General features: G+C 56.9%; 7 protein-coding genes across 7 annotated transcripts; 1 reads left to right on the forward strand and 6 right to left on the reverse strand.

The window, feature by feature from the left end:
* Positions 1-25: 25 nt before the first annotated feature.
* On the reverse strand, positions 26-1281 carry CCMA1212_009110 (Peroxisomal membrane protein PEX16; the record flags this gene model as incomplete). The annotated part of the gene is made up of 2 exons (XM_073706210.1): positions 26-1023; positions 1104-1281. 2 exons carry the CDS (start codon positions 1279-1281, stop codon positions 26-28), a joined length of 1176 nt encoding a protein of 391 aa, XP_073555173.1.
* Positions 1282-2313: 1032 nt separating this feature from the next.
* CCMA1212_009111 (uncharacterized protein) lies at positions 2314-5265 on the reverse strand (the record flags this gene model as incomplete). The annotated part of the gene is made up of 4 exons (XM_073706211.1): positions 2314-3001; positions 3154-3570; positions 3683-4824; positions 5023-5265. The coding sequence occupies 4 exons, from the start codon at positions 5263-5265 to the stop codon at positions 2314-2316; spliced, it is 2490 nt and encodes an 829-aa protein (XP_073555172.1).
* Positions 5266-8438: 3173 nt separating this feature from the next.
* Positions 8439-10135, reverse strand: CCMA1212_009112 (uncharacterized protein; the record flags this gene model as incomplete). Its single annotated transcript, XM_073706212.1, has 3 exons — positions 8439-8831; positions 8899-9929; positions 10027-10135. 3 exons carry the CDS (start codon positions 10133-10135, stop codon positions 8439-8441), a joined length of 1533 nt encoding a protein of 510 aa, XP_073555175.1.
* A 654-nt stretch (positions 10136-10789) lies between these two features.
* Positions 10790-12228, forward strand: CCMA1212_009113 (Transcription factor IWS1; the record flags this gene model as incomplete). The annotated part of the gene is made up of 3 exons (XM_073706213.1): positions 10790-11314; positions 11382-11860; positions 11955-12228. The coding sequence occupies 3 exons, from the start codon at positions 10790-10792 to the stop codon at positions 12226-12228; spliced, it is 1278 nt and encodes a 425-aa protein (XP_073555174.1).
* Positions 12229-12685: 457 nt separating this feature from the next.
* CCMA1212_009114 (DNA-directed RNA polymerase III subunit RPC1) lies at positions 12686-17217 on the reverse strand (the record flags this gene model as incomplete). Its single annotated transcript, XM_073706214.1, has 3 exons — positions 17119-17217; positions 16937-17048; positions 12686-16882 (listed from the first exon to the last, which is right to left on the reverse strand). Exons 1-3 carry the CDS (start codon positions 17205-17207, stop codon positions 12686-12688), a joined length of 4398 nt encoding a protein of 1465 aa, XP_073555177.1. The 5' UTR covers positions 17208-17217.
* A 1448-nt stretch (positions 17218-18665) lies between these two features.
* On the reverse strand, positions 18666-19436 carry CCMA1212_009115 (uncharacterized protein; the record flags this gene model as incomplete). The annotated part of the gene is made up of 1 exon (XM_073706215.1): positions 18666-19436. One exon carries the CDS (start codon positions 19434-19436, stop codon positions 18666-18668), a length of 771 nt encoding a protein of 256 aa, XP_073555176.1.
* Positions 19437-22148: 2712 nt separating this feature from the next.
* On the reverse strand, positions 22149-22529 carry CCMA1212_009116 (Haloalkane dehalogenase; the record flags this gene model as incomplete). Its single annotated transcript, XM_073706216.1, has 1 exon — positions 22149-22529. One exon carries the CDS (start codon positions 22527-22529, stop codon positions 22149-22151), a length of 381 nt encoding a protein of 126 aa, XP_073555179.1.
* Positions 22530-23060: the final 531 nt, after the last annotated feature.

Consider the following 23060-nt stretch of genomic DNA (forward strand, 5'->3'; position numbering starts at 1 on the left):
CACCACTGTAAGAGCGTGAGAAGCATCAGCCACTCGTGCTAAAGTAGTAATTCTCCCACAGATACTCGTAGTCCTGCAGGATGCCCGCGATGAAGCTCGGCATCCTGCTCGTCACACCGTTGACGGCCCCCTTGGTCACGTTCTCGTAAAAGGCGCCGCGCATCATCCACCAGATCATGGCCCAGCCCCTCTTGTTCCACTCGTCCCGCTCCAGCGCCGACGTCCGCATGCTGCGCTGACGGAGCTGGCGAGCGGCGTATTCGAGCGTCACGCCCACCAGCCACGGCGTCCACGACTTCTTGTTTCTGCTGCGGGCCAGCGACACCGCGTAGATCAAGGGCGTCAGGATGTGCAGGATCTCGGCGAACTGGCCGCCTCCTTGCAGCGTGCTGAGGAGCTTGTTGGCCGGCTTGATGTCGTCCGCTGTCAGGACGCGCCCCAGCAGGTAAGATCCGACGTCGCCGGGGTTCGGCAGAGACGGCAGGCTCATGCCGGTCCGGGGCATCGTCCACTCCTTTTCGTACGCCGGCTTCTGCGGGCTGCCGCTGGCCAGGATGGCAGATCCGTTGGGCGACGTCTCGTCCATCAGCTCGCTCTCGCTCCTGGCCGTCACCAGATCCTCGTCACCTTCTTCGCTGTCGTCGGGGATCGGCTCCCGCTCCGGCAGCGCGGGGGTGACGAGGGGCCGCGAGCGCGTGACGCGCATGAGGATGAGGCGGCAAAAGGCCTTGATGGCCTCGAGCAGGACGACGACATTCCACCGGGCCTTTTCGCCGCCGCGGCGCTTGGCGCTCATCTCGCACAGCAGCTCCGTGTAGACGACCATCTGCAGCACCATGGCGACCCGGCGGTACGTCTTGCTCTTCTGCGTCCAGTACCGCGTGTAGCGCGCGTGGGCGGAGCGGGCGGGCTGCGTCGGCAGCTTCGAGACGGCCTGCGAGAGGATGCCGTCGTGGTAGAGCGACAGCAGCTGGACGCCGGAATGGATCGACTCGGAGGCAATTTCGGCATCGCGAAAGCGGCCTTTGGTGGAGGAGAGCTGTCAGCTTGAATGGTTTCTCGAGACTTGTAGCATCGCAGACGTGGGAGAGGGCGGAACAAACCGGGAATGATGTACGTCAGGCTCCTCAGCGCGCTCTCAATCTGCGACACCTGGCCGGCGTTCTTTGTGATGAAGTCGTCGTACATGCCCAGCCACTTGGGCGGCATCGCCAGCACCTGGCCGACCGTCACGCGCCGCTGCGGCCGGTTGGGCGCCGGCTTTGTTGCGTTTGCCGGCATTGCATCTGCCTCTTTTGTGCGTGTGCGTGTGTGCGTCTGTATGCTTCTCTGCCTCTTCTTTTGCTCTGCTTTTTCGCAGCTCTCTCAGTGTACTTGTCGTGAGAGTCAATTTGATCGATACGAAGCTCCCTTTATCGCGTCCTTCTTTCGCAGGTCGCCGTGACGTCGCTGTTCGCTTTGGTCGCACAATGTCGCGCGTCGCCTTGTGATAAATCTTCCAGCTCCCTGGTAGAGAGTCGCGGCAATTGGAAGCAGTGGCCGGATCGTGCGTTCTTTTGCTGCTTCGTCGCTTGTTGCTGCTTGTTGTTCGAGTTTCGATTTTCAGCTGCTGCGGCACAGGGAAGGTCCAATGATGGAGCGAGATGACGCTTTTGGCGCAAGCCGAGGTACAAGGGAACGCCCCCTTGTGGCGCATTCTCGTGAAGCTGTGGCTGTGCTTGATGGACATGATGCGCCTTCTACCCTGGATGCAAGGCAAGGGAAATCCTCCACACAAAGCTGTTGATCAATATACGCCAAAGGAGTATTATCCAGGGAAGTACTAGTATTACAAGAAAGAAGATGAATAAACTGCAGTGTACGCCGTGGTATAAATATGTAGCATAGAGGCATGTAGCCATATAGGTAGGTCTACTATTCTAGGCTTCCCCCACAAGTTGTTCCTAAATCGATAGACATACAAGTTAACTGTGAATTCTATTTCAATTTTGCGTACCCTATCTACCCAATACCGAAATCCATGTCCATCAACATTATCAGCGCTGCATATATAGGCTGCATGGATGAATCTTGATAATATGTACAAAAGCCTCATTGCCGTGAAGCTGGCCCAAGTTTGGCTCCCCCCCTTCCCGTTTGTGACCCGACTCCCAATTCGCGTCCGTGAGGCGCATCGCTTCGTTTACCAAACACCCCTTCGAATGTCCCGCCGGAACCATCCAGAAATCAAAGACAAGGCAACATGGGCAAGCAAAGATGCCCCTCGTGGGTTCATCGTCACCAGCACAGGGCGACAATGACCCGGCGTCCCTGTCAAAGCCTGCTGAAGCCCGCCCGCTCCAGCTCCTCGCCAGTGGGCAGCAGCGGTCTCCCCTGCATGGGGAACGGCCAGAAGAGCGGGTTCTCCACCACCTCGGCCGTCTTCTTCATGCTGGGCGTCTGCAGCGTCTCCACGATCTCGGCGCCGGGCCCCCAGCCACACATGTAGTCGCTCTCCTGGATGTTGGGCGCGAAGAAGTTGAGGCTGCTCGAGTACGGCCGCACCAGCTTGTCGGGGTCCTCGGGCGGCGTCTTGTCGCCGTCGACGTTGACCTCAATGTTCCACTTCTTGGCCAGATACCGCAGGATGTTGAGCGCTTGCTCGGCAAAGTGGTGGCACGGCGCCATCTCCGTCAGGTCGGCGATGCCCCTGCTGAGGGCATCTGACACGCGCGGGTCCATCTTGGCGGCCTTCTTCATCTTCTCCTCGCTTGTCTCGTGGCCCTCGCTCTTGACCGAGGCGGCGCCGATGGCCAGGTGCATGATGGCGGACGTGAGGACAAAGTAGGGGACAAACGATGGGGTCCTGCGCAGCGTATACAGCTGTGCGTACGAGGTCAGCAGGCCCTGGATCGCGTCGGCTGCCTGCGAGCAGACGTCCCGCGGCGACACCTTGGATCCGATGATGCGTAGCTTGATCAGGGGCCTGAAGAGGAGGAGTATGGCGAAGTGGTAGTACATGCTGTTTGTTGCGAACAAGTAGTCACAATCGTCAGCGTCCAAAAAAAAAAGAAAGAAAAAAAAGGAGAAGAGGAAAAGCAAGAGAAAAAAGGAGAAGAGGAAAAGCAAGAGGGAAAAAAAGAGACAGAAAGAAATGGGGTTTTTATAACTCACTGCGCAAAGAGGACCGCAGGCGTAAAGTTGTGGCCCAGCCTCAAGACCTCGGGTATGCGGTCGTACCAGTTCAGGTACTGGGTGTAGATATTCAACAGATCTCGGGCGGTAAGGGGCCTTCCGGGGGAATGGAGCACGTAGAGGGACTGGTGGACAAGCTCGCTCAGCTCGCAGAAGCACTTGTATACTGACCGCACGTTAGATGGCTGCTCGCATGACCGCTGCAACGGCGCGCCTTCTGACACGTTAGTAGGCAGCCCCTTCGAATGAATCCCAAAGGTAGTCGTGCGGTCCTCACCGTCGTCGGTATACGGTACCCATAGCGAGGCTTCGATGTCGTTGATGATGGCCGGCTTGGGTGGCAAGTGAGGGAAGCACGAGCACTGCGGCAGCGAGCCGGTGGCCAGAGACCATGCGCTGAAGAGGACGAGGGGGGGTTAGCCGCTGCTTCTCTATGGCGCATTCAGAACTTAGCCTTGCTGGCCAAGTACCTGCACTCGAGAGATGACTTTGGGTGGCTTGTACTCACTGATCCAGGGCAAAGGCGCCCCAAAAGGTGGCGGACTGGACGGCGAGCTCGTCCTCGTCGTCGTCGTCGTGGATGCGATGCAGGCCCATCTCGACGGCCAGCCGTATGCTCTGCCCCGCGTAGTACCAGCTCTCCGAGTCTCGGCCGCAGCTGGCCTCGCGGATGGACATGATGCCCAGGGCCTGGATGGTGGTGAGGGAGTGGTGGTCCGTCTCCTCGTAGAAGAGCCGCTGGCACTCCTTGAAGAAGTGGTCGCCGGAGGAGTAGGGGTCGTTGGGGTTGGCCCTCGTCATGGGCTGGGTGGAGAAGCGGCAGCCGAGGGCGAGCAGGGCGTTGACGAGTATGGGGGAGCAGTACCGGTGTCTCCCGGCCTGGAAGTCGCGCAGGAAGTGCTCCTTGCTGAGGGAGGCAAAGGTGGGATACTCCCAGCAGAAGTAGAGGGCCAGCAGGTGCTGCACCAGGTCGACGTCGTCGGTGATGGTGGTCCACGTGCCGCTGGGCGGCTTCATGGCCTGTCGCTCGTTGAGCGGCGACAGCACCTGCTCGAGCCCGCGGTAGCGCTGGATGCCGCTGCCGAGGTGGTCCGTCTGCATGCTCTCGGCCCAGGAGCCGACGCGTGATGGCGGTGCGCCCATGTCGGTGGTGGTCCAGCTCATCAGGTCCGGATGGGAGCCGCTCCTGGTCGAGCCGGCCTGGCTCTGCGTCGAGAACTGCCAGGGACTGGCCGGATTGCCCGCCAGCTCGCTGGGCATGCCGGGCATGGAGAGCGAGCCCGGCCCGATGCCGAGGGCCATGCCCGGGAGCGGCGCCACCGAGCTCTCGCCAAAGGCGGCCATGGAGGCCAGGTCATGGCTCAGGGACGGGTCGTACGTCGAGGCGTTTGTAGGCGCGGGAGGAGGGACGTTGGCCAGCCACTCGGAGATGCTCTCGACGGACTGGCCGCCGCGCAGGCGCGCCAGCACCTCCTCCCACAGCTGCGGCTGTATCAGGGCGGCGAAGACCTGGTCGGAGGAGCGCTGGCGCAGGCGCAGGTTTTCGATTTCGTTGCGGAGGTGTTCTTTGGATTGGCGGATGGGGATTTCGTAGATGCACTCGACGTCCTTTTGCGACTTGCAGCGCCCGCAGGGTTTCTGGCCGTCGCACTACACATCGCACACGCGGAGCTGTCAGCAAATCGTTTCGGTTCCGTGCCCAGGTACGGACGGTAGCATATAAGAAAGCAGTGAGCGGCCGCGGGAAGAAGCCATGACATCGCCGTGCATGTGTAGTCCATGCCCATACCTCTACACGCACGAGGCCAAAGCGTCTCTCGCGCCCAGTCGCCAGACAGCAGGGCTCACCTTGGCTCGCTTCTTGCGGCATTCCGTGCAGGCATTGGGCGTGACGACGCCCAGGCCGCGTCTGCGCTTGGACAGCTGCAGCAGCGAGTTGGACGTGGACGGCCCGGCCTGCGACTGCGACTGCGGCTGCGCCTGTTGGGATTGCGGCGTCGTGCCGCTGCCAGTGCCAGTGCCGGCGCTGGTGCCGGTGCTCCCATGGCCGCTCCCAGGGCCCGGCGTCTGGCCGCCCGTGTCCTCTTCCATCGAGGCGGTCGAGCCGCGGGTCCGAGGATGATGGCGATGCTGGGGTTGAGGCTGACGGGGGTCCACTGAGGGAGAGAAAGAGAAAAGAAGCGAGAGCGAGAGAAAGACTGAACAAGTCGGGTTGCTTCAGCGATGCGGAACCTGCGCGGTTCCTGGGCTCGAGATGCGGTAGCTGCAGCCTCGTGGTGGGATAGACATGCTGTGGGGGGGGGGAAGAAGCAATCCGTCTTGGATCTTTGGAGCTCGTGCGAAGGGTTCGCGGGGCGTCGCGCGGCTGGATATCAGATTCGGCAAGGCATCGGGAGGATAGGCCAGTTTTATATATGGTGATGAACCGGGGGATCGACGAGGAGGGGAGCGGCGATATCTGCAGGTCGAGCAGCAGCAACAACAGCAACAGCAGCAGGGAGCAGAAGCTGGAGCGGTAGCGGGAGCAGCTGCAGCAGCGGCAGAGACCGTGAGGCTGGAGGCGCTGAAGGCTGGAGGCAAGGGAGGAAGAAAAAAAAAAAAAAAAAAAAAAAAAAAAAAAAAGGAGAGTCAATGGAAGCGTCGCGATGGTCCCAGAGTCGCGGATGGCAGTTCGTGCATGGAGCAGAACATGATCTGGCGTCCATCCAATCCGCAGCACCGCACAGGCAGAGGCCAGCCGCTGCTAGCGGGGCGGGGGCAGCGAGTTAGCGAGAGCCTGGCAGAGCTCCAGTGGCCCCCCGCCCCCCCAAGCACGTCAGAGCACAGGTGCCATCAGCCGCTAGAGCTGTGGGCTGGGCAGCCGAGGGCGCTATTCGACCACTAGAGCTCGGGGCCGCTTCACCACCACCGCGGGCCCAGCAGCCGCTAGGAGGGCTGGGAAGGGCTTCCATGTTCCAGCTCGGTGGCCAGATGGCGCCAGCGCATGCGATTGCGATTCCCGGCACATGGCCGGCCTCGTGGAAGTCAGCCTGACTACCGGATTGCCAACGTGCGAGCGTAGGCACATGCGTCCAGGATGACGCTGACGGAGCGCCATCGTGCTCCCAAGGGGACGGTACTGGCGGCACTCTCACGTTTTGCGGCTGGGTTAGCAGGTTTAGGGACCGCCTGAGGGAGGGGGGACAAGAGATCGAGGCCGGAGAGACATTGACGCAGGGGACGGATCGGCTGGGGGAGGACGTAACAGCGCATGGACGTGCATGTACTCCAGTATTCAAGGTTCAGATCGAGCGATGAGCAACGAGAGCGGACGCATCTGAATCCAAGGCAACGCAGGGAGAGACGGATGCTGGGCGAGCCGGACATGCTTCAGGTTCAAGGTTGTTGCTAGTATACTACTAATACACGAGCACATGCAGGATCCATCCATGACAATGAGGCGCCTGCAACCGACGACTGGATCAATTGACACAACTGGGCCGCTTGCCCTGCTTTTCGTCTCGGCCGACAGCGTGCATCTCCGCAATTGGTGGCCTCGCGAACCAAGATTGAAGGCACCTGACGGGATGGACGGGCTGCTGCAGGCGAGAGACATGGAGCAAGACCACCTCGAATACATCTCCGAGAGGCTGAATTGCCGTCAACAAGAACAAGTCCCAATTCGTATGCGTGCTGGCCCTACGAATGCCTACTATATTCTATACGTGCAAACTGCTAATGTGATGCAACCCACGATGTATAGGTAGTGGGGAGCTGCCGTTCACCACATACCAAGTAGGGTAAGGTCAGTATGTATGTAAGAGAGAAGAGAGATTGGGATCCATGAATCCGTTCACAGGCGCGGCATTTGGCTGAACGCGAAGATGCAGAATGCACTGGATGGGCCCCTGGAGCTGGGAGCTGGAAGCCGGAAGAGGAGAGGGGGGGGACCAGCTAGAACCAACCAGACAGCCGCCGAAGCTGAACTGGATGGCAGGCCGCGAACAGGGGGGGCGAGGCATCAGAGATGGAGGTTACTGTATGAGGGGTGATGGCAGGCAAAACAGGGAACATTGCTCCAACCAATGTCCTGGTCTACTCTTTGCTTGCTCTTGTTCTTCTCGCCCAAGACCCGACTTGACATGTCACCTGCATCTCGCAATCTCGCCCATCTGAACCACCCCATTCGGTGGTTTCAACGTTCCTTTCTCCTGTTGTTAGTGCTACGTTTGTCTGTACTGTAGGGTGTCGATGCGATTACCTTGTGACTTATCGGAGTTATTATAGCTGTCTTGTCTTACCTTGATACAAGGGCAATCTTGCTTGGCTGCTGCTATGCAGACAGGCACCTACCTACCTTATTGCCGGAACCCCTCCGATTGCCCAAGGCGCACTGTTTCAATCATGATTGAGCCATGAGGTCATCACCAAACCTGCGCGCTACCGACCAGGTACCAGCCGGTACCCACCGCGTCAAATTGCGCCAGCCATCGCACCCAGATTCTGCAGCCGCGCTGCCGTGTCCGCCCAAGTGCCGCCAGGTACTCCCAAGTAGCTCATCCGACAAGGGCTGACACATGCTCCAGGAAAAAGCTAGACACAGAAATATACAGTTCCTGAGAAATAAGTAAAGAACACATCACACCACTGATCCAAAGGCTAAGTAGGTCAACAGTCCACTGGCGTTGGCAGCTAGAAGCCACACATCTCGATCTCTCGCCTTCTCCTTTGCGGCTGCAGGTAGAATCCCGGGACGCACGGTAACTTGAAAGCAATCTTACAGAATGAGATGCCATTCGGTGGCTCGTACTTCGAGAGACAACTCTTATTTGAGCACTCGCTGGCTGTAATTGTACCTCTGGTAGAAGCTACCGTGATTGGTAATTGAAGGTAAGCCAACAACAGACGTCGGTATTAGCAGCTAGCAGAACATTAGTAGGTACTGATTGATGGTCACATGCACGTCGTCACCCATCACTGAGGGCCCTCACCATTGTCATATCTCATCGTACCAATGCTGCTTCTTTTTCATTTTTCCTTCCATGTCCCTGATGCGCAATCTTGTTGGTACAAAGCAATTCCGAGTCGTCGTCGTGACCCCCCTGGGTAATGAGCCTTCCTTTCCGGTTTCCGCCAACGCCACACAATGTGAATGAATGAGCGCCATCCCATGTAAACAAGCAATCAACAGAAAAACATAACCCTCGTAAGACCAATCAATTCCTTTTTTTCGCGTACACCTTTTCAACAATGCAATCAAGCCCAAATCCCGCCGCCACGCTCCTTCACTGCCAGCGCAGAGACCCCCCGGATCGCTCGACACCCTTGCCAGGATTTTGATACCTGATGGGACTGAGCGGTCGCTCTCCCTTGCCTGGGCTGCGCCGGCCTGAGGGCGTGTACATAAAGCCCGGCCCCAGCGCCCTCCTGGAAGGCGACATGTCGGCGTCCCTCACGTCGTCCTCGAGGTAGGCGTACCGCTGCGACCTGGGCGTCTCGAACCGCCCCCTGAAGTGCGCTGGCGTGGCGTCGGGCCCAATCATGGGCACATGCGAGAAGGCGGCCGCGTGCACGGGAGCCGGCTGTGTCTTGGACCGTCCCCATTGCAGCATGACGTTGGAAAAGATGATGAAGACGGCGATTGTGCCAAACATGACCTGTGTGGTAGATGCCACGAGCTGTCAGTAACCAATGACCTGAGCCGGCACCAGCCGGCGACCATCATCCATAAGCCAAGGTACTCACCCATGCCTTGAAGTTCATCGCGTCCGCAAACTCGTTAATCACCTCCGCAACCTGCTTGATGGTGACCTTGACGCGCATGATGGCCTCCGAATCCTGCGTCATGCAGTCATACCACTCGTCGCACAGCGCCCGCAGCGCCGGCCTGTCCCTCTTGGTGCACTCGTTGCTGGTGTAGTGGTTCTGGCACTCCGAGATGCGGCTCATGATCTCCATCCGCGCCACCTCGTTGGCGTTGCGAATGTCCGACCGCACGGCCTCGACGACGGCCCAGACGCAGAAGACGACGATGCCCATGACGAAGCAGTTGAGCCCCAGCTGCAGCCACCTGTAGATGTGGTCTGGCGCCCCGGGATATCGGTCCATTGTGCCCAGCGCCGAGACGAACCAGCCCTCGCGGCTCGGGGGAGACGCCGCTCTCTGGCTCTTGTGCTGCGATGAAGACGGCGGCGGCGCGATCCTGCTCGGCGATGCGCCTTGGTACGAGACGATGCTACTGTCCGAATCCGACGCATCGCCCTCCCAGTCGCGCGGCAGGTGCCGGATCACGCTGCTCACGTCCTTGTCGAAATTGTGCCGCTTCCTCTTCCTGAGCACCTGCAGCGAATCCCTCGCCGGCCGAATCTCTCCCCTGCCGGCCACGTGCTTCCGAGGCGAGGCCCTGTTGTAGCGAGAGTTCTTGTCGATCTTGGTCGGCGTCGGGCTGTTGGCCACCGTCGCATCGCTCATGTGCTCCGAATCGGGGGTACCGTTGGCAAACGAAGAGACTTCGGTGCGCGCTGGGCTGCCCTCGAGGGCCGTCGTGAAGGAGGCGTCGGCCGTGTCAAAGGACGCTTCGGCGAAGGACGATTCAGAGGTGCCCGCGTCGTCGAGCTTTCGCGGCGTCGTGAATGCCGGGTTTCGAAAGGGTGGCGCCACGACGCGGGGCGCAAGCTGGGGAGTAAAAAACGATCTCGACGGCGGGTTCGACGGCGTGCCAAAGGCGGAAAACGGAGTGCTCTGCGTCGTCGATGACTTGAGCGGCGAATTGAACACTGAATGTTTGCGAAAGCAACGGCACACGTCGTGGTTAGCTGTCTGTCGTCGCACCGAGTTTCGACTCGACCACCCCTTGTCACGGAGAGCACCAACAGTTTTCTGATCTCTTCTTGGCCACCTGCGCAAACGGGCTGGTCAGATCGACGGGCCCGGAGTTCTGGTACTCCCATTCCATGGGGGCTTCAAAGGTTCGGCGCTCCATGGCCGAGAGCTGCTTCGAGCTGGGTATTTCGTATAACGATGGCGATGTCAAGCGAGCGAGTAGCGGCTAGTCGTAAAGATGGCTGGCGCAATGCATGATCCGAGTTTTCGGGGCGTGCTCCTGCAAGCAATATGTAGGCAGTATTATTGCCCTGGTCCGGCTCGTGTTGATTCAGAAATGTTGGTCTAATGAGGTAGCGGATAAGTGACTTGTATGTATGTACGAAGCACCCTTGTTCGAAAATGCCGGGCATTAGATACTTTTGATCAGGCTTATGTGCTTACCTTATCCACACCTGCACATAACTAGGTAAGGTAGTACTGTAGTAGTATGTATCGTCAGTGGCAACCGGGGCCAAAGTAAACAAAGCCCGGGGGCGTGCGTCGGTCTGCCTCAGGCGGCAACAACGTTGTTCCGCCCAGAACTGCGTGCTTATGTCAGCCACGCGCTGCTGGAGAGGCTCGAGGGAAGCCAGAGGAATGAATCTTTTTCTCCCAAATCAACGACTGTCTCACCTTTTCCCTCTCTTTGCATTCCCAGGCCCATCGATTTGCGAGCGTGGCGAATTCCTCTTGAATCTCAGGCTCATTTCCGTTATCAATTCTCATTTCTCTCCCTCCCGCCGCCTCCCGACCGGCACACGAGCGCTCAACCATGTCTGACCTCGATTCGCCGGCCAACGGGCCAGTCGACGACGGCCAGGAGCAGGAATACCTCGACGAGCTGGCCGAGGCAGACTCGGACCGCGACTCGGACCTGCTGTCCGAAATCGACGAGAACCAGTTCGAAGACTACGATCCCGAGACGGCAAACATCGAGGACCGACCCGTCGAGATTGACGAGGACATTGCCCGCACGCTCAAGGCCACCAAACGCAAGCGCGCCGAGGGCGAGAAGGCGGCCAAGAAGCCCAGAGAGACCCGTCGCGAGAAGCGCCGGGATCGAGACGAGGATGCGTCCATGCACGAGGGCTCCAGCGGCGAGGCGGAGAAGAAGCCGCGGAGGAAGCGGGCGGATGGCGAGAGGCGGCCCCGGGTCAAGCCCACGTCGCCCCAGCCCGAAGAGAACGACGAGAACCTCACGCCGGAACAGCGACAGAATCGCGAAATCGACAGGGCGCTCGATGCCGCCATGAAGAACCGGGGGTCTGCGCCCAAGCGCCGGAGAAAGGACGAGATTGTAAGTCTCCTTCTCGCGCCATTTCGTGTTTGTCCGATATAGAAATTGACCGCCGTCGTGATGCCAGGATCTCGAGGACGAGATTGACGAGCAGCTGGCCGCCCTCAAGGTCCAGATGGAGCGTGCTTGCCAGGCAGACAACCAGGCGCGCGAGTCTGGACAGCCCGCCCTGCACAAGCTCAAGCTGCTGCCCGAGGTCGCCGGCCTGCTCAACCGCAACAACGTGCAGCACGCCGTGCTGGATCCCGACACCAACTTCCTGCAGCATGTCAAGTTCTTCCTCGAGCCGCTCAACGACGGCTCGCTGCCCGCCTACAACATCCAGCGGGACATCTTCACGGCCCTGACGCGACTCAACATCGAAAAGGAGGCTCTCCTTAGTAGCGGCATCGGCAAGGTCGTCTTGTTCTACACGAGGAGCAAGAAGCCCGAGCCGAGCATCAAGCGCATGGCCGAGCGGCTGCTGGGAGAATGGAGCCGCCCCATCCTCAAGCGGACCGACGATTACAAGAAGCGCCATATCGAGACGCGCGAGTTTGATTATGAGTACGTTTGCCCGTTCCCTCCTCACCGACTCCTTGGTCATACGTCAGACGTCTTTCTGTGGTATATACATGTGCTAACATGACAAACTACTCAGGGCTGCTAAACTGGCTCAACGCCGCAAGACGGGCTCTCAGTTCACCCTCTCCCAGCGTCCCGCCCAGTCTGCCCGCGATGCCGAGCGCGAACGGCTGCTTGCTCCTGTCGGCGGTGGCAACAGAGCCCGCATGGTTAACCTCCCTGCCAGCTACACCATCGCTCCCAAGAGCACCTTTGACGGGACCAGGAACCAGGATCACCGGCCGCTTGGCGCTGGAGGAATGGAGGCTTTCCGGAAGATGACGCAAAAGAGCAAGAAGAGGGCTGCCTAAATGGTCGGCTACCTACTCTCTCCAAACCACCTTGCTTGTACCGTCAGCCAGGCACGTTATGGCAGGGACTCGACATATTCCTTGTTTTTTTTTTTTTTTTTTTTCTGTTTTCTATCCTTGTTCTTTCAACCAGGGGCATCAAGGGGAACCGGCGTTTGGGGAGCTGGGGGTCATATCATTCCACGCAAGAATGCTTATACGTTGCTTGCATGATGTTCTCACAAATCTAATCACAAACATCTACCGTGCTATCAAAGGAACAAGGTGCATTTGACCGTGTAGTCCTCTATTATCCATCCGCTTGATAAATGTTCATTATATACTTTTGCCATTCCAAACCGCCCTAGAACATCATCCGGCCATAAGAATTGCTGTATAAACACATGGATTCGAGCAAGTCCAAAAGAGCATTCCCTAATAACTCAAAACACACACACACACACACACATCTCAATGCCTAAACCATCCCTCGCAGCTTTCGCCGCTCCTTCTTTGCCTTGACAGTCTCCGTCCACGCGTCCTCAAAGAGCGTCTTCTTGGGCTTCACCTCCCACTCCTGGATGTTGAGCCTCCGGACGACCTGGAACGAGCCCGTGCCGACGCTCATCGTCTGGCCCATGATGATGCACTCCGAGACACCCTCGATGCGGTCCGTCTTCATGCCGGCGGCCGCCTCGAACAGGTGATCCGGCGTCTTCTCGAACGAGGCCAGCTGCAGGACGCTCTCGCGCATCTTGGACAGGCCGAAACGCGTGATGCCCAGGACTTCGCCCTTGAACGTCATGACGTCGGCCAGCAGCTGGATGTGGCGCGGGTCAATGTCCATGCCCGCCATGACGCTGGAAATCTCGTCGACAATGGTCGTTCGAGCGGCCTCGATGCCCAGCACGTCGCGGGCTTCCATGACCGAGTTGGATCGCGACTTGGTGCCGATCACGCCCTCCGTGGTCATGCAGGCGCGCAGTCCGTATCCCTCCACAAGCACCGTGTGCTCGTTCTGCTCCGACGTCTGGATGATGGCCCTCGTCGCCTCGTTGTATCCCGAGATGGGCACCTTGGGAAGCATGCGGCGCAGGTGGTTGACTCGCAGCAGGAAGTCGGAAGCCTCCTCCGTCATCGTCAGGGAGGCGGTGCTGCGCTGGCGCTTCTTGGCCGCGTCGGGGTCGACCCAACTATTGAGCACGTAGATCTTGATGTAGTTGGGGCCGACCGAGACGTCGGTCGGCTGGATCTTGAGCTTCTTGAACCGCAGGATGGCCTCTGCAATGTCCACGATGCCGATGCCCAGGTGCATGTTTTGGAGCGCCTCCATGTCAATGTACAGCACAATGGTGCCGCGGTCGCTCACCCACTCGTCCTCAATCGCCTTGAGCACGTCGATGACATACGTCTTCTCGATGCGCCCCTTGACGATGCGCGCCGCCTCGATCTGCTTGTCGTTGAGCAGAGGGCATGTGATGACGGGCGTACTGATGTTCTTGGACGCGTTGATGATCTCCTTGATACGGGGAACACCTTGGGTGATACTCATACCAGCGACACCTGCGAAATGGAACGTCTTGAGAGTCATCTGCGTTCCGGGCTCACCGATAGACTGCGCTCCGACGGCACCTACGGCGTGGCCCGGCTCGACGTGGGCCTTGTGGTACCGCTCCAGACACTCCTTGACGAACCTCTGCAGAGTGGTGAGAGAGACCTTGGAGACTCGGTCGACGCGGGCCAGCCGGGCTTTGAGGTCCGCTGAGGCGTTGGCAAGATCCTCGTCGTGCCTCGGATCCGGGTCCAGCCCAACAAGTGCTCGGGCTTTGGACATCTTTTGTGCTCGCTCGGCTACGTATGAGTAAATTGTGTCGATGAAGCCTCGTGCGCTCTCGTGCTCGTCGAGAGCCTCGTCCGTCGGATCGGAATAGTCGAGCAGGGCGTTGTCCACCAGCCGTCGTCTCTTGTAGCGGAGCTTTTCCTTGTCCAGCATGCTGGCGCACACTTCGAGCACTTCGTGAGGCAGCAGTGATCTCTCAGTGTTGTCCCAGGTGGTGCTCTCTGCGTGAGTCCACGTGCGGTCAAACTGCACAGGCACGGCCGAACCCTCCATGTCGACGGGATCGAGCTTGTCCGCGCCGAATTGGAACTGTACAATGGTTCCCGACGATGTCCTGACGGTGTTGTCGTACTGCGTGGAGAGGTCCTCCAGCGACTTCATCAGTCGTCGTGACATGTATCCTGTTTCTGCCGTCTTGACAGCGGTATCAATAAGACCTTCTCGTCCAGAGATGGCGTGAAAGAAGAACTCGGTCGGGAACAGCCCTGAATAGAAGCTGTTGCGCACGAAACCCTTGGAAGCTGGCTGGCGGGCATTCTTGTGGAAGTGCGGCAGACTGCGGTCCTGGAAGCCATCAGGCACACGCTGGCCGCCGATGATCTGCTGTCCGACACAGGCAACCATCTGGGCGACGTTGATGTGCAGACCCTTGGAACCGGAGTTGGCCATGATCAGGGGAGCGTTGTTGCGGCTCAGCGCGTCCACACACTGCTGACCGGCCTGCTGTCGAACCTTGGAGAGGATACCCGAGATGGAAATCTCCAGCGTCTGCTCCATGTCACATCCGGCCGCCTTTTCGAGCTTGCCCTGCTTGAACGTCTCGATGAGCGCATCGCTCTTGTCGTAGGCGTCCTGCACGAGCCGGTCTCGGGACTTGGTCAGCTCGGTACTGGGGAAGACGTCGCCAACACCGAGCGAGAAGCCCTGGTTCCCCAGCTGTCGGGCACACAACTTGGTCAGCCTGTTCATGGCGTAGACGGCATGATCGGGGCCGAAATCTCGGAGGATGATGTAGAAGACGGAGTTCTTCTTTCCGGAGCCGATGATGGACTTATCCATGCGGCCGCACATCACCTCCGAATTTCGGATAACGAGCCAAGCGTCGTTCGGATCCATGTCGGGACACTGCCCCGGCCTGGCCGAGTATTCTCTGCACCTTGCGTCCAGGTTGACGAGGACGGGTGATTCCTTGTTCGGACGCATCAGCACGTTGAAGATCTGCTTGCCCGTCCAGAGGGCCTCAGGCTTGATGATGGAAGGGGGAGGGAGGTCAATGTGAGTCACGCCATCCACCATGTGGGTGCAGATGTAGGTGAAGGCTTTTCGGTTGTAGAATCTGTCTTTGCTGCTGAGGAGGTACGAGGCTGTGATGAAGTCCTGCGTGGCTGCAATGATGGGCTCTCCGTTCTTGGGCGTGGCCAGGTTGTTCTTGACGCCCATGAGGGTAATAGCCTCAGCTCGGGCTTCTTCGGACTGGGGGACGTGGAGGTTCATTTCGTCTCCGTCGAAATCGGCGTTGTAAGGGCCGCAGACACACTCGTTGAGACGGAAGGTCCTCCAGGGGCGGATCTTTGCCAAATGGCTCATGATACTGAGCTTGTGCAGCGACGGCTGTCGGTTGAAGAGCACCACGTCTCCGTCCTCCAGATGACGCTCCACGATGTCGCCAATCCTGAGATCTCGGGCAACGAGCGCCCTATCACCAAACTGCAAGTCCTGCTTCCAGTTTCCGTTGTCCTTGATGACGTGATTGGCCCCGGGCCAGACCTTGGGCCCGTTCAAGATGCACTGCCGCAGCTTCTCCATGTTGTGGCTCTGCACCCGTTCGGGGAACGTCAGGTTCTTGGCGACAAGCTGGGGGACCGCTACTTGGTTGATGCCCAGGTTGGGATCGGGCGAGATGACGGTTCGGCCTGAAAAGTCGACTCGCTTTCCCGACAGGTTTCCTCTAAAGCGGCCCTGCTTGCCCTTGAGACGCTGGCAGAAGCCCCTGATGCTCTTCCCGAAGCCCGGTTGGTTAAGGCCGGGAACATCACTGTTGACATACATGGCAATCTGCAGTTGGAGGTACTCCCACTGCTCCATTATCGTCTGCATCGGCTTGCCCTTGTTCAGAGCCGTCCGTATCAGCCCGCTGATGTAGACAATCTCGGCCAGCTTTGCCGTGAGGTCGTCTTCCGTACTGGCTCCTTCCTGTGCGACCGACGGCCGGATGCACACCGGAGGAGCGGGAACAAACTGCCAGATGAACATCTCGGGGCGGCCCTCGGTGGGATCCAGACCCAGCAACTCGCAGTCCGTAGCGGTAATCATCTTGAAGTGGTTCAGGACCCAGAGCGGGTTCAGATCCTCCATGGCCCTCACCAGATGCTTATCCAAGTCGGGATTCAATTTCTTGGCTTCGTCGAACGAGGCGTCGAAGGCGATCTTGCTCTCGGGAGGCAGCTTCTTCTGCGAAGTCGACTTCTTGTACGCGGAGAACTTGTCGTGGGTGAGCTTGAGGACGCCGACCTTTCGAATCTGGCCGTTGATCTCGCCGCAGTACGGGCACTGCCTACATTTCCTGCACTGTTCGTTGATCCTCTTGCAAATCTGGGTTCGGCGGATGTTGTCGAGACCGGGTCGGCGCAGGTCCTGGAGGAACGATCGCCGCTCCTCTTCGGTGAGGAGCACCTTGGCGCATGTTTTGCACACGTTCTGGAGAATCGTCTGGATGAAGCGAAGGTAGCCGATGTGGAAAGCAGGGAGCGCTAGTCGTACGTGACCGAAGTGGCCGATGCAGAATTTGAGAGGCTCTTGACAGGTCCCGCATTTGCCAGACTTGCTGGACGTTCCCTAGAAGAGAGTCAATATGAGGATGCCGAGATAGATTCAACTCGTTATACACACCATGCGGATATCGAGGGCTCCATTGGTAAGCGGTGCTCGGTTGTTGTCGATATCATAGAGCATGCGCTGGGAAACCTCCAGCACACCTTGGTTGACGATATCCTGGTTGGACCTGACAGAGAGTAGTGGTTAGAACACCGGGAATGCTTCCAACATCAGGCATGGCACAGTCGGACACTTACTGGATTCCAAACTTGATTCCCTTGAAGCGCTTGGGCAGGTTGTCAACAAGCTGCTCCTTGGTAGAGCCCACGAACGCGGCGTGCGCCATCTTGTCGCCTCTTTAATTCGGATTCGCCTGCGCGGAGTTTGGATTTGCGCGGCTGATCATGAAGACATGATATCGATTCAATCCGCTTCGACTCTGAGGACCCGGAAGGAGGCGATGCGCGAGGTCGTCGGACGGGGAGGAGTCGGCTGGGCTGGTCGGTACAGGGAAGATTGCAGGGCTAAGATAATTCGGACGAGGCTGGAAACAAAATTTGAGATTCGCAGTCATCGGTCGTCCCCCACCAAGCAATCGATAAGCCTAGGTACAGGTGCAGAATACGGCGCCCCACCTTCTGTATCGCCGCCTCTAGCGTCTCTCTGCCTTGTGGGTTCCACGTACCGAGGAGAGAGATGACCTGCCAAGATTGTATGCGAGGAAGAAAAGAGAAGCTGAATGTCGCGATGATATGAGACGTTCCTTTTGAAGCCGAAATCTTGATAGATGCATATATTATGCAGACGTAGGGAAGTACTTCTCTACTTGGATTAACATACATGAACAAATAGTGTCTACGTCCTCTGATGGTGCATATCGGGAGCTGTTCAGGTGAAGCTGTTATGCGAGATTCTGAAGAGAATGAATGGCTGGATTTAAAGCAAGGAGATGTACAGATAATGACCCCGCATGATCATTCCCGGGAGGGCTTATCTTATATTATGCGACTTCATGTGGTAGTTCATCTGTCCTGTGTCTTCCAGGTTAGAAATTCCTCTGATATTGTGAGCAATATCTCGGCACTGTATTTGACATTCTTCTGGCGAATCATAGCCACTGGAGACGATCAGTACAGCGATATGACGATCGGTTCAGCGCAAGCCATTCGCACTGTACGAATCTCACACCATCATGTAAGAAACATGAAACCTCGGACGGGTTCCTGGGGTTTAACCTTGGGTAGCAGAGCGCTGATGAAGATCGCTGGACTATCGCAAGCGATGCTCATGTCCAGATCTTCTTTATAAGTCTCAAATACGATGATGGAAGGCTATTGGGCTTTGGATTGTTGTAATGAGCGAGCTGGGGATGTTCCTCTTGCTGTTGTGATACCAGAGTGGCCTGCCTGCCGTGGTCTCGGGTAGCCGAAGTCTGGGCCGGGTCGCGGGCTGGTGGATTGATCGCCCAAGTTCTCCCCGTAAGTCGGTTCTCAATGTCTGTTATTGGAGCCCGAGATAAGAGCCCAAATGCTAAAAGAAATCTCAAGTATGCCGATGAAGGTTGTTGCAGGGGCCAGCCAGGTTGCCAAGAGTATGAAATGTTCGAATTGCCTAATACTTCAATGATAGTTCGATTGTTATTGTACTTGCTTTACGCAGAAACAGTAACACGGACAGGGACAGTGACCCCCTTTGAACGTGCGTGTAAATGAATGAAATAATGTGAAGACAATCATGAATGCCCCCAAAGAGACCTTGTTCAGATGCAAAAGAAAAGATGACGTCTGCCATCAACGTGAATATGCTACTGCAGTTCTGCCGTCGTAAAAGCCACAGCTGCATCAACGAACCTCGTCCACACTCCAAATTCCTCCTCATCTCGTGGCGCATACACCATGACATACGGCAGCGGAATCAATCCCATAACGCCGCTAAGCGGGTGCAGTTCAGCCCAACCCTTTGCAATCGCTTCCTCTGCATCACTCAGGCTGAGGACCATGTGGGAGCTGGCTTCTGGGTGTACGTGGACAATCTCTCCCGTTGTGGTCTTCGCCAGGTACTTGGGCAACCGAGTGCCGACCATCCACAGCGCAGGGCTGTCTCTTGCTTCCAGACAAGACCCCTGCACGGCCAGCGTCTCGGAACGATGACTCGCCAAGTCTTTCAGATGGCTGTTCATTTTGTTGACAAGGGCCTCATCACCTTTTTCTGTCATCTGCCTCTGAGGTGCCACGTAATTCGGGATGATTGGTCTTTCGCCTCGACGCGGTGAGAGCTCGCCCTGTAGAAATCGAGTGGTTCCATGAGGCTCGTAGGAAGAAGAAATTCCAGGCTTTTGAAAGACGCTCTGGTCGCGGGTGCTGTTCAGGGCTAATGGGCGTAAGGCACCTTGGAGAAGCCAGCCAAAGACATTGTGCGGGAGGCCGCCACGACCAAGTTCGATGAAGCCACGGTACGAAGGGATCAAGAAAGCCGCCAGCGGCACAATCGCGATTGCGGAACTGAAGAGTATGGGGTGATGTCGTATATGAGCAATCACAGAAGACGAGAGGTGCGACGGATTCCAGGTTGACATGTTGACCTTGTCTGGATTCGCGATCTGGATCCGTTGGATAGGAGTCGGAAATTGGCCCTGCGTGGCTGCTCACAGCATTTACGTCGAGAGATGCCAAAGCTCGTGTGACAAAATGCCAGATAGATAAGAGGTTGGAGGATAAATTCGGAGAAGCAGTGAGGAGTCCTTGACTAATAATGAGCTGATGGGGAGAGCGTTCCTTTAGATGACGTGCAGTCTTCAAAGTCCGAAATCCGAAAGCCGGATGCCCGAGGCTTGACAAAAACAACGACGAAACATGGTTGTGGCAGGAAGAGGCTGTGCTAATACATATGAGCCAGGTCTCATGCATTGAGGGAGGCCAAGGATTGATATTCAATGCCTAGTCTGCCGCACTCATTGCCTAGATGCTGCATGTTCTTTGGCGCAGTTGATACTGAACTTTCTGCGTTACTGTATCGATGATGACATTTGGTAGGTGAACGCCGATAATACTCGGTTCTGATGGCAAATGCTGTTGCTGATTTATAGAACTCAGGACTTTGACCATTGAAGATGGAATACTGATACCACAGCTTTCTGAACACGCCCTGATGTGAATATATTCTTCTCTTGCGGCGTATTGGCAAGCAGGCAATGATCGAGCAGAGACCGGCCACTCGTGATCGTACAGCCTCCTGAGACTGCAACTGAAAGGGACCTGGGAATTCTTGACTTTTTTTTGTTACGTTTCCGAAATCAAGAACGATCGGTTTCCGTCCAGACCAGGACCAACACCGTTCATCCGGGACCAAGACCAGGACCAATCAATGCCTTCTCATTCCTAGTTGAGATCACCAAGCTCAAACTCTGCCTTTTTAAGCTCCTCTTTGACGTTTGCCAGGTGTGCCTCGATAGTGGCCCGAGGAAACGGTTGGGTTCAGTGGACTGCTGGCCCTCTGCGGCACGCGGCCTTCACTCGGCAACGGGGGGCAGCATGCTCCCAGATTCTTTGAGTGGCAAAGAGTTGACGAGAGAGAAATGACGAACTGAAGTACAATTTGTCCAAGTCAGTGGCTATCGAGCTGTCCAGCACCCCAGCAACTCCCAGAGGCATCATGCGCCTGCCAGGACCCCCGCCCCAATGAATAGGTTCTTTTGCTCCCCAAATGATTGGGTTCTTTTGATCTGGAGAACCATGATAACTAGTCGAATCGACAGGCTTTGTGCCGGCGATGAATCGTTTCAAAGCAAGGTTCGAGGAACTTTTGCCCGTATAATGTATAGCTGAGCTTGGATAATGTATCAAGCTCGACATGCTCTTTCGGCTTTTCAGTATCTATAAATGCTGGCAGGGGCCGATTCTGAAAAGGGGTCGAATTGTGGCAGAGCGTCTCCATTCCCTTCTCGATGAAGACGCCATCTGCCGGCGGTATGTGCTGCGACTATCGTGCCTGGAGTCGCATCCTCTTTGGTGAGTGCCGTTGTACTGTAGCAACATGGCCAACTCATAATCGCTGATTGTATAACAGGGCTCCAGCCTGTTAGTATACATCTCATTAGATCATGGATGCGGAATGAACGAAGTGTCGGTGGTGTACTCACAGTGACCTCGGATTTCTGTCTGTCTGTGCTGCGACTGTCGGAGCTCATGTACATCTGTTGAAAAATACTGTTTGTGATAGGAATCGATAAAAATGAGCATCATGGCCAGTTCATCGTCGCTGATGGGGAAGTCGGGCTTCAACATGTTAGCATAGCTCTCGTTCGATGGTGGAAGGGCAGGGAGTGGCTGAAGTGTGGGCTACTCACAGTGGCCCCGGCCTTGTGCTCCGGGGACGGCGTCATCACGGGCATCATTCCGGGGGTCATGAAATTTCCCAAAGCAGGCGTCATCATGTTCCCATCGTCGAGGGCATGCTGGGCGCCAGAGTGGTCGATATGGTCGACGGCAAGGTGGATGGGAGAGTGGACGAGCTCAACCAGCCTGTATAATTCGTCCGTTTTGGCCAACGGCTGGCGTGCTCACATATGACTGGAGGCCGGAACCACAGATTGGGTTTGAGAGTCGAAATGGAATCACAGGTCGTCTTTGAGAGTCAAAGCCCGGGCACCCCTCCGTGCAAGGGCAGCAGAACTGGGGGTGTTCTGTAGAATAGGTGGGAGCTTCGTCGCCAGCAAGGCAAGGCACTGCTGAAATCTCACTGTTGTTGTTAGCTTTGTCCGTTCTCTGTCAGAAAGGAGAGGCAGGGCTTACGCCAGCTTCTGGCACCAAGGTCTCTGGCAGGCTGAGCCAGGCTGAAGACATTGTCAGGTAGGGAGTTGGCTGGGGCGGCACATATGACGAATATGGGCGTTTTCCTTGTCCTGGCAAGAAATAGAATGATGGTATCGGCGCCGTGTGGCGTGTGCACAGATGGAAGAGAAGACTCAGGTTCCAAGTTTGCTTTTGGCGCATTGTTTGAAAAGCGGTGGGCATCAACCATACCGGAGGTTCCTGCCCAAGTGAATAACCCGGTTGGTGCGGGCTCTGCCCTAACTCTCAGATTCTCGAGGCAGGTGCGGCGTGGAAAGGAAGAAGAAGGCGGTCAACTCTCACAATAGCATCCATTGTATCGATAGGGATACTGCCAACTTGAAGTGACTGCAGTGACCCATCAAAAGCTACCTACCACCTACCTACCTACCTACTTACCTAGGACATCTACACAAACAATAGACTGTGTTCTATCAGAGTCGACTCTGCCATCCATTCTACAATTTCTTGTCCAGTAGTGTGGGGATAATCTCCTGCGCGAAATGCCTTCCTAGTCCTAGAAAGATGGGCTTGGCATTCTTCATTGCTCTTATCAGCCTCACAAAGTCCTCTTCGGTGACGAACGACCCAGGCTTCACCCAGAAGAACAGTTTTGGTACGTACGATGCGAGAAGCCATGAAGTGTATTCCTCAGCCTTTTCCCACACAACCTCTGGGCGTCCCTCGATGGGGATCTCGTTGGGGAATATCCAGGCCGGCTCACGATCTTCATGTTTCAGGAACGGCCGGCGATAGTTGATTATATCTTCTTCCGTCAGCCCTCGAACGACACACATGGGTAGAATCGCGTCCACGAAGAAGTTGCGCTCGATAATCATGGCTCTCCCAACATCATGCGTACGAAAGTTCTGAAAATGGTCTCAAAACCCCGGATCTCGAGAGGCCCTACTGCTCAGCACGTGGTGATCCATTCCATAAGAGCGAGGCCGGCGTCGCGATCTCGATGGCGACTGGCCCAGTCCAGGCCAAGAGCAAAGCCCCAGTCGTGGATCACGAAAGTGATGCGCGCTGTTGGCAAGACGGCATCAAGGAAAGCATGGATATAGCGCTGGTGGTCGCAGATCCTATACTCTAGTCCAGGCACTTTGTCCGAATCGCCGAAGCCGATGAGGTTGGATTGCCGTGAAGGGAGATGACGACAGACCGGCAAGAAGAAGAAGAGCCGACATCGACATAGACCATGCGGTTCCCCGGTACCTCGACCGATTTCTTCTCGTACGGAAAGGCCGAAGAGATATGGAGATTCCTATCAGTTGCCACCTCCGAAGTACCTAGAGTTGGACAAAGGATGTTGTGGTTATCTGATCGAAATGTACGGGCACTAGGGAGTGTATGGTTGGGCAGGACGC

Source organism: Trichoderma ghanense (assembly GCF_004382785.1).
Source record: "Trichoderma ghanense strain CCMA-1212 chromosome Unknown scaffold_15, whole genome shotgun sequence".
NCBI lineage: Eukaryota > Fungi > Ascomycota > Sordariomycetes > Hypocreales > Hypocreaceae > Trichoderma > Trichoderma ghanense.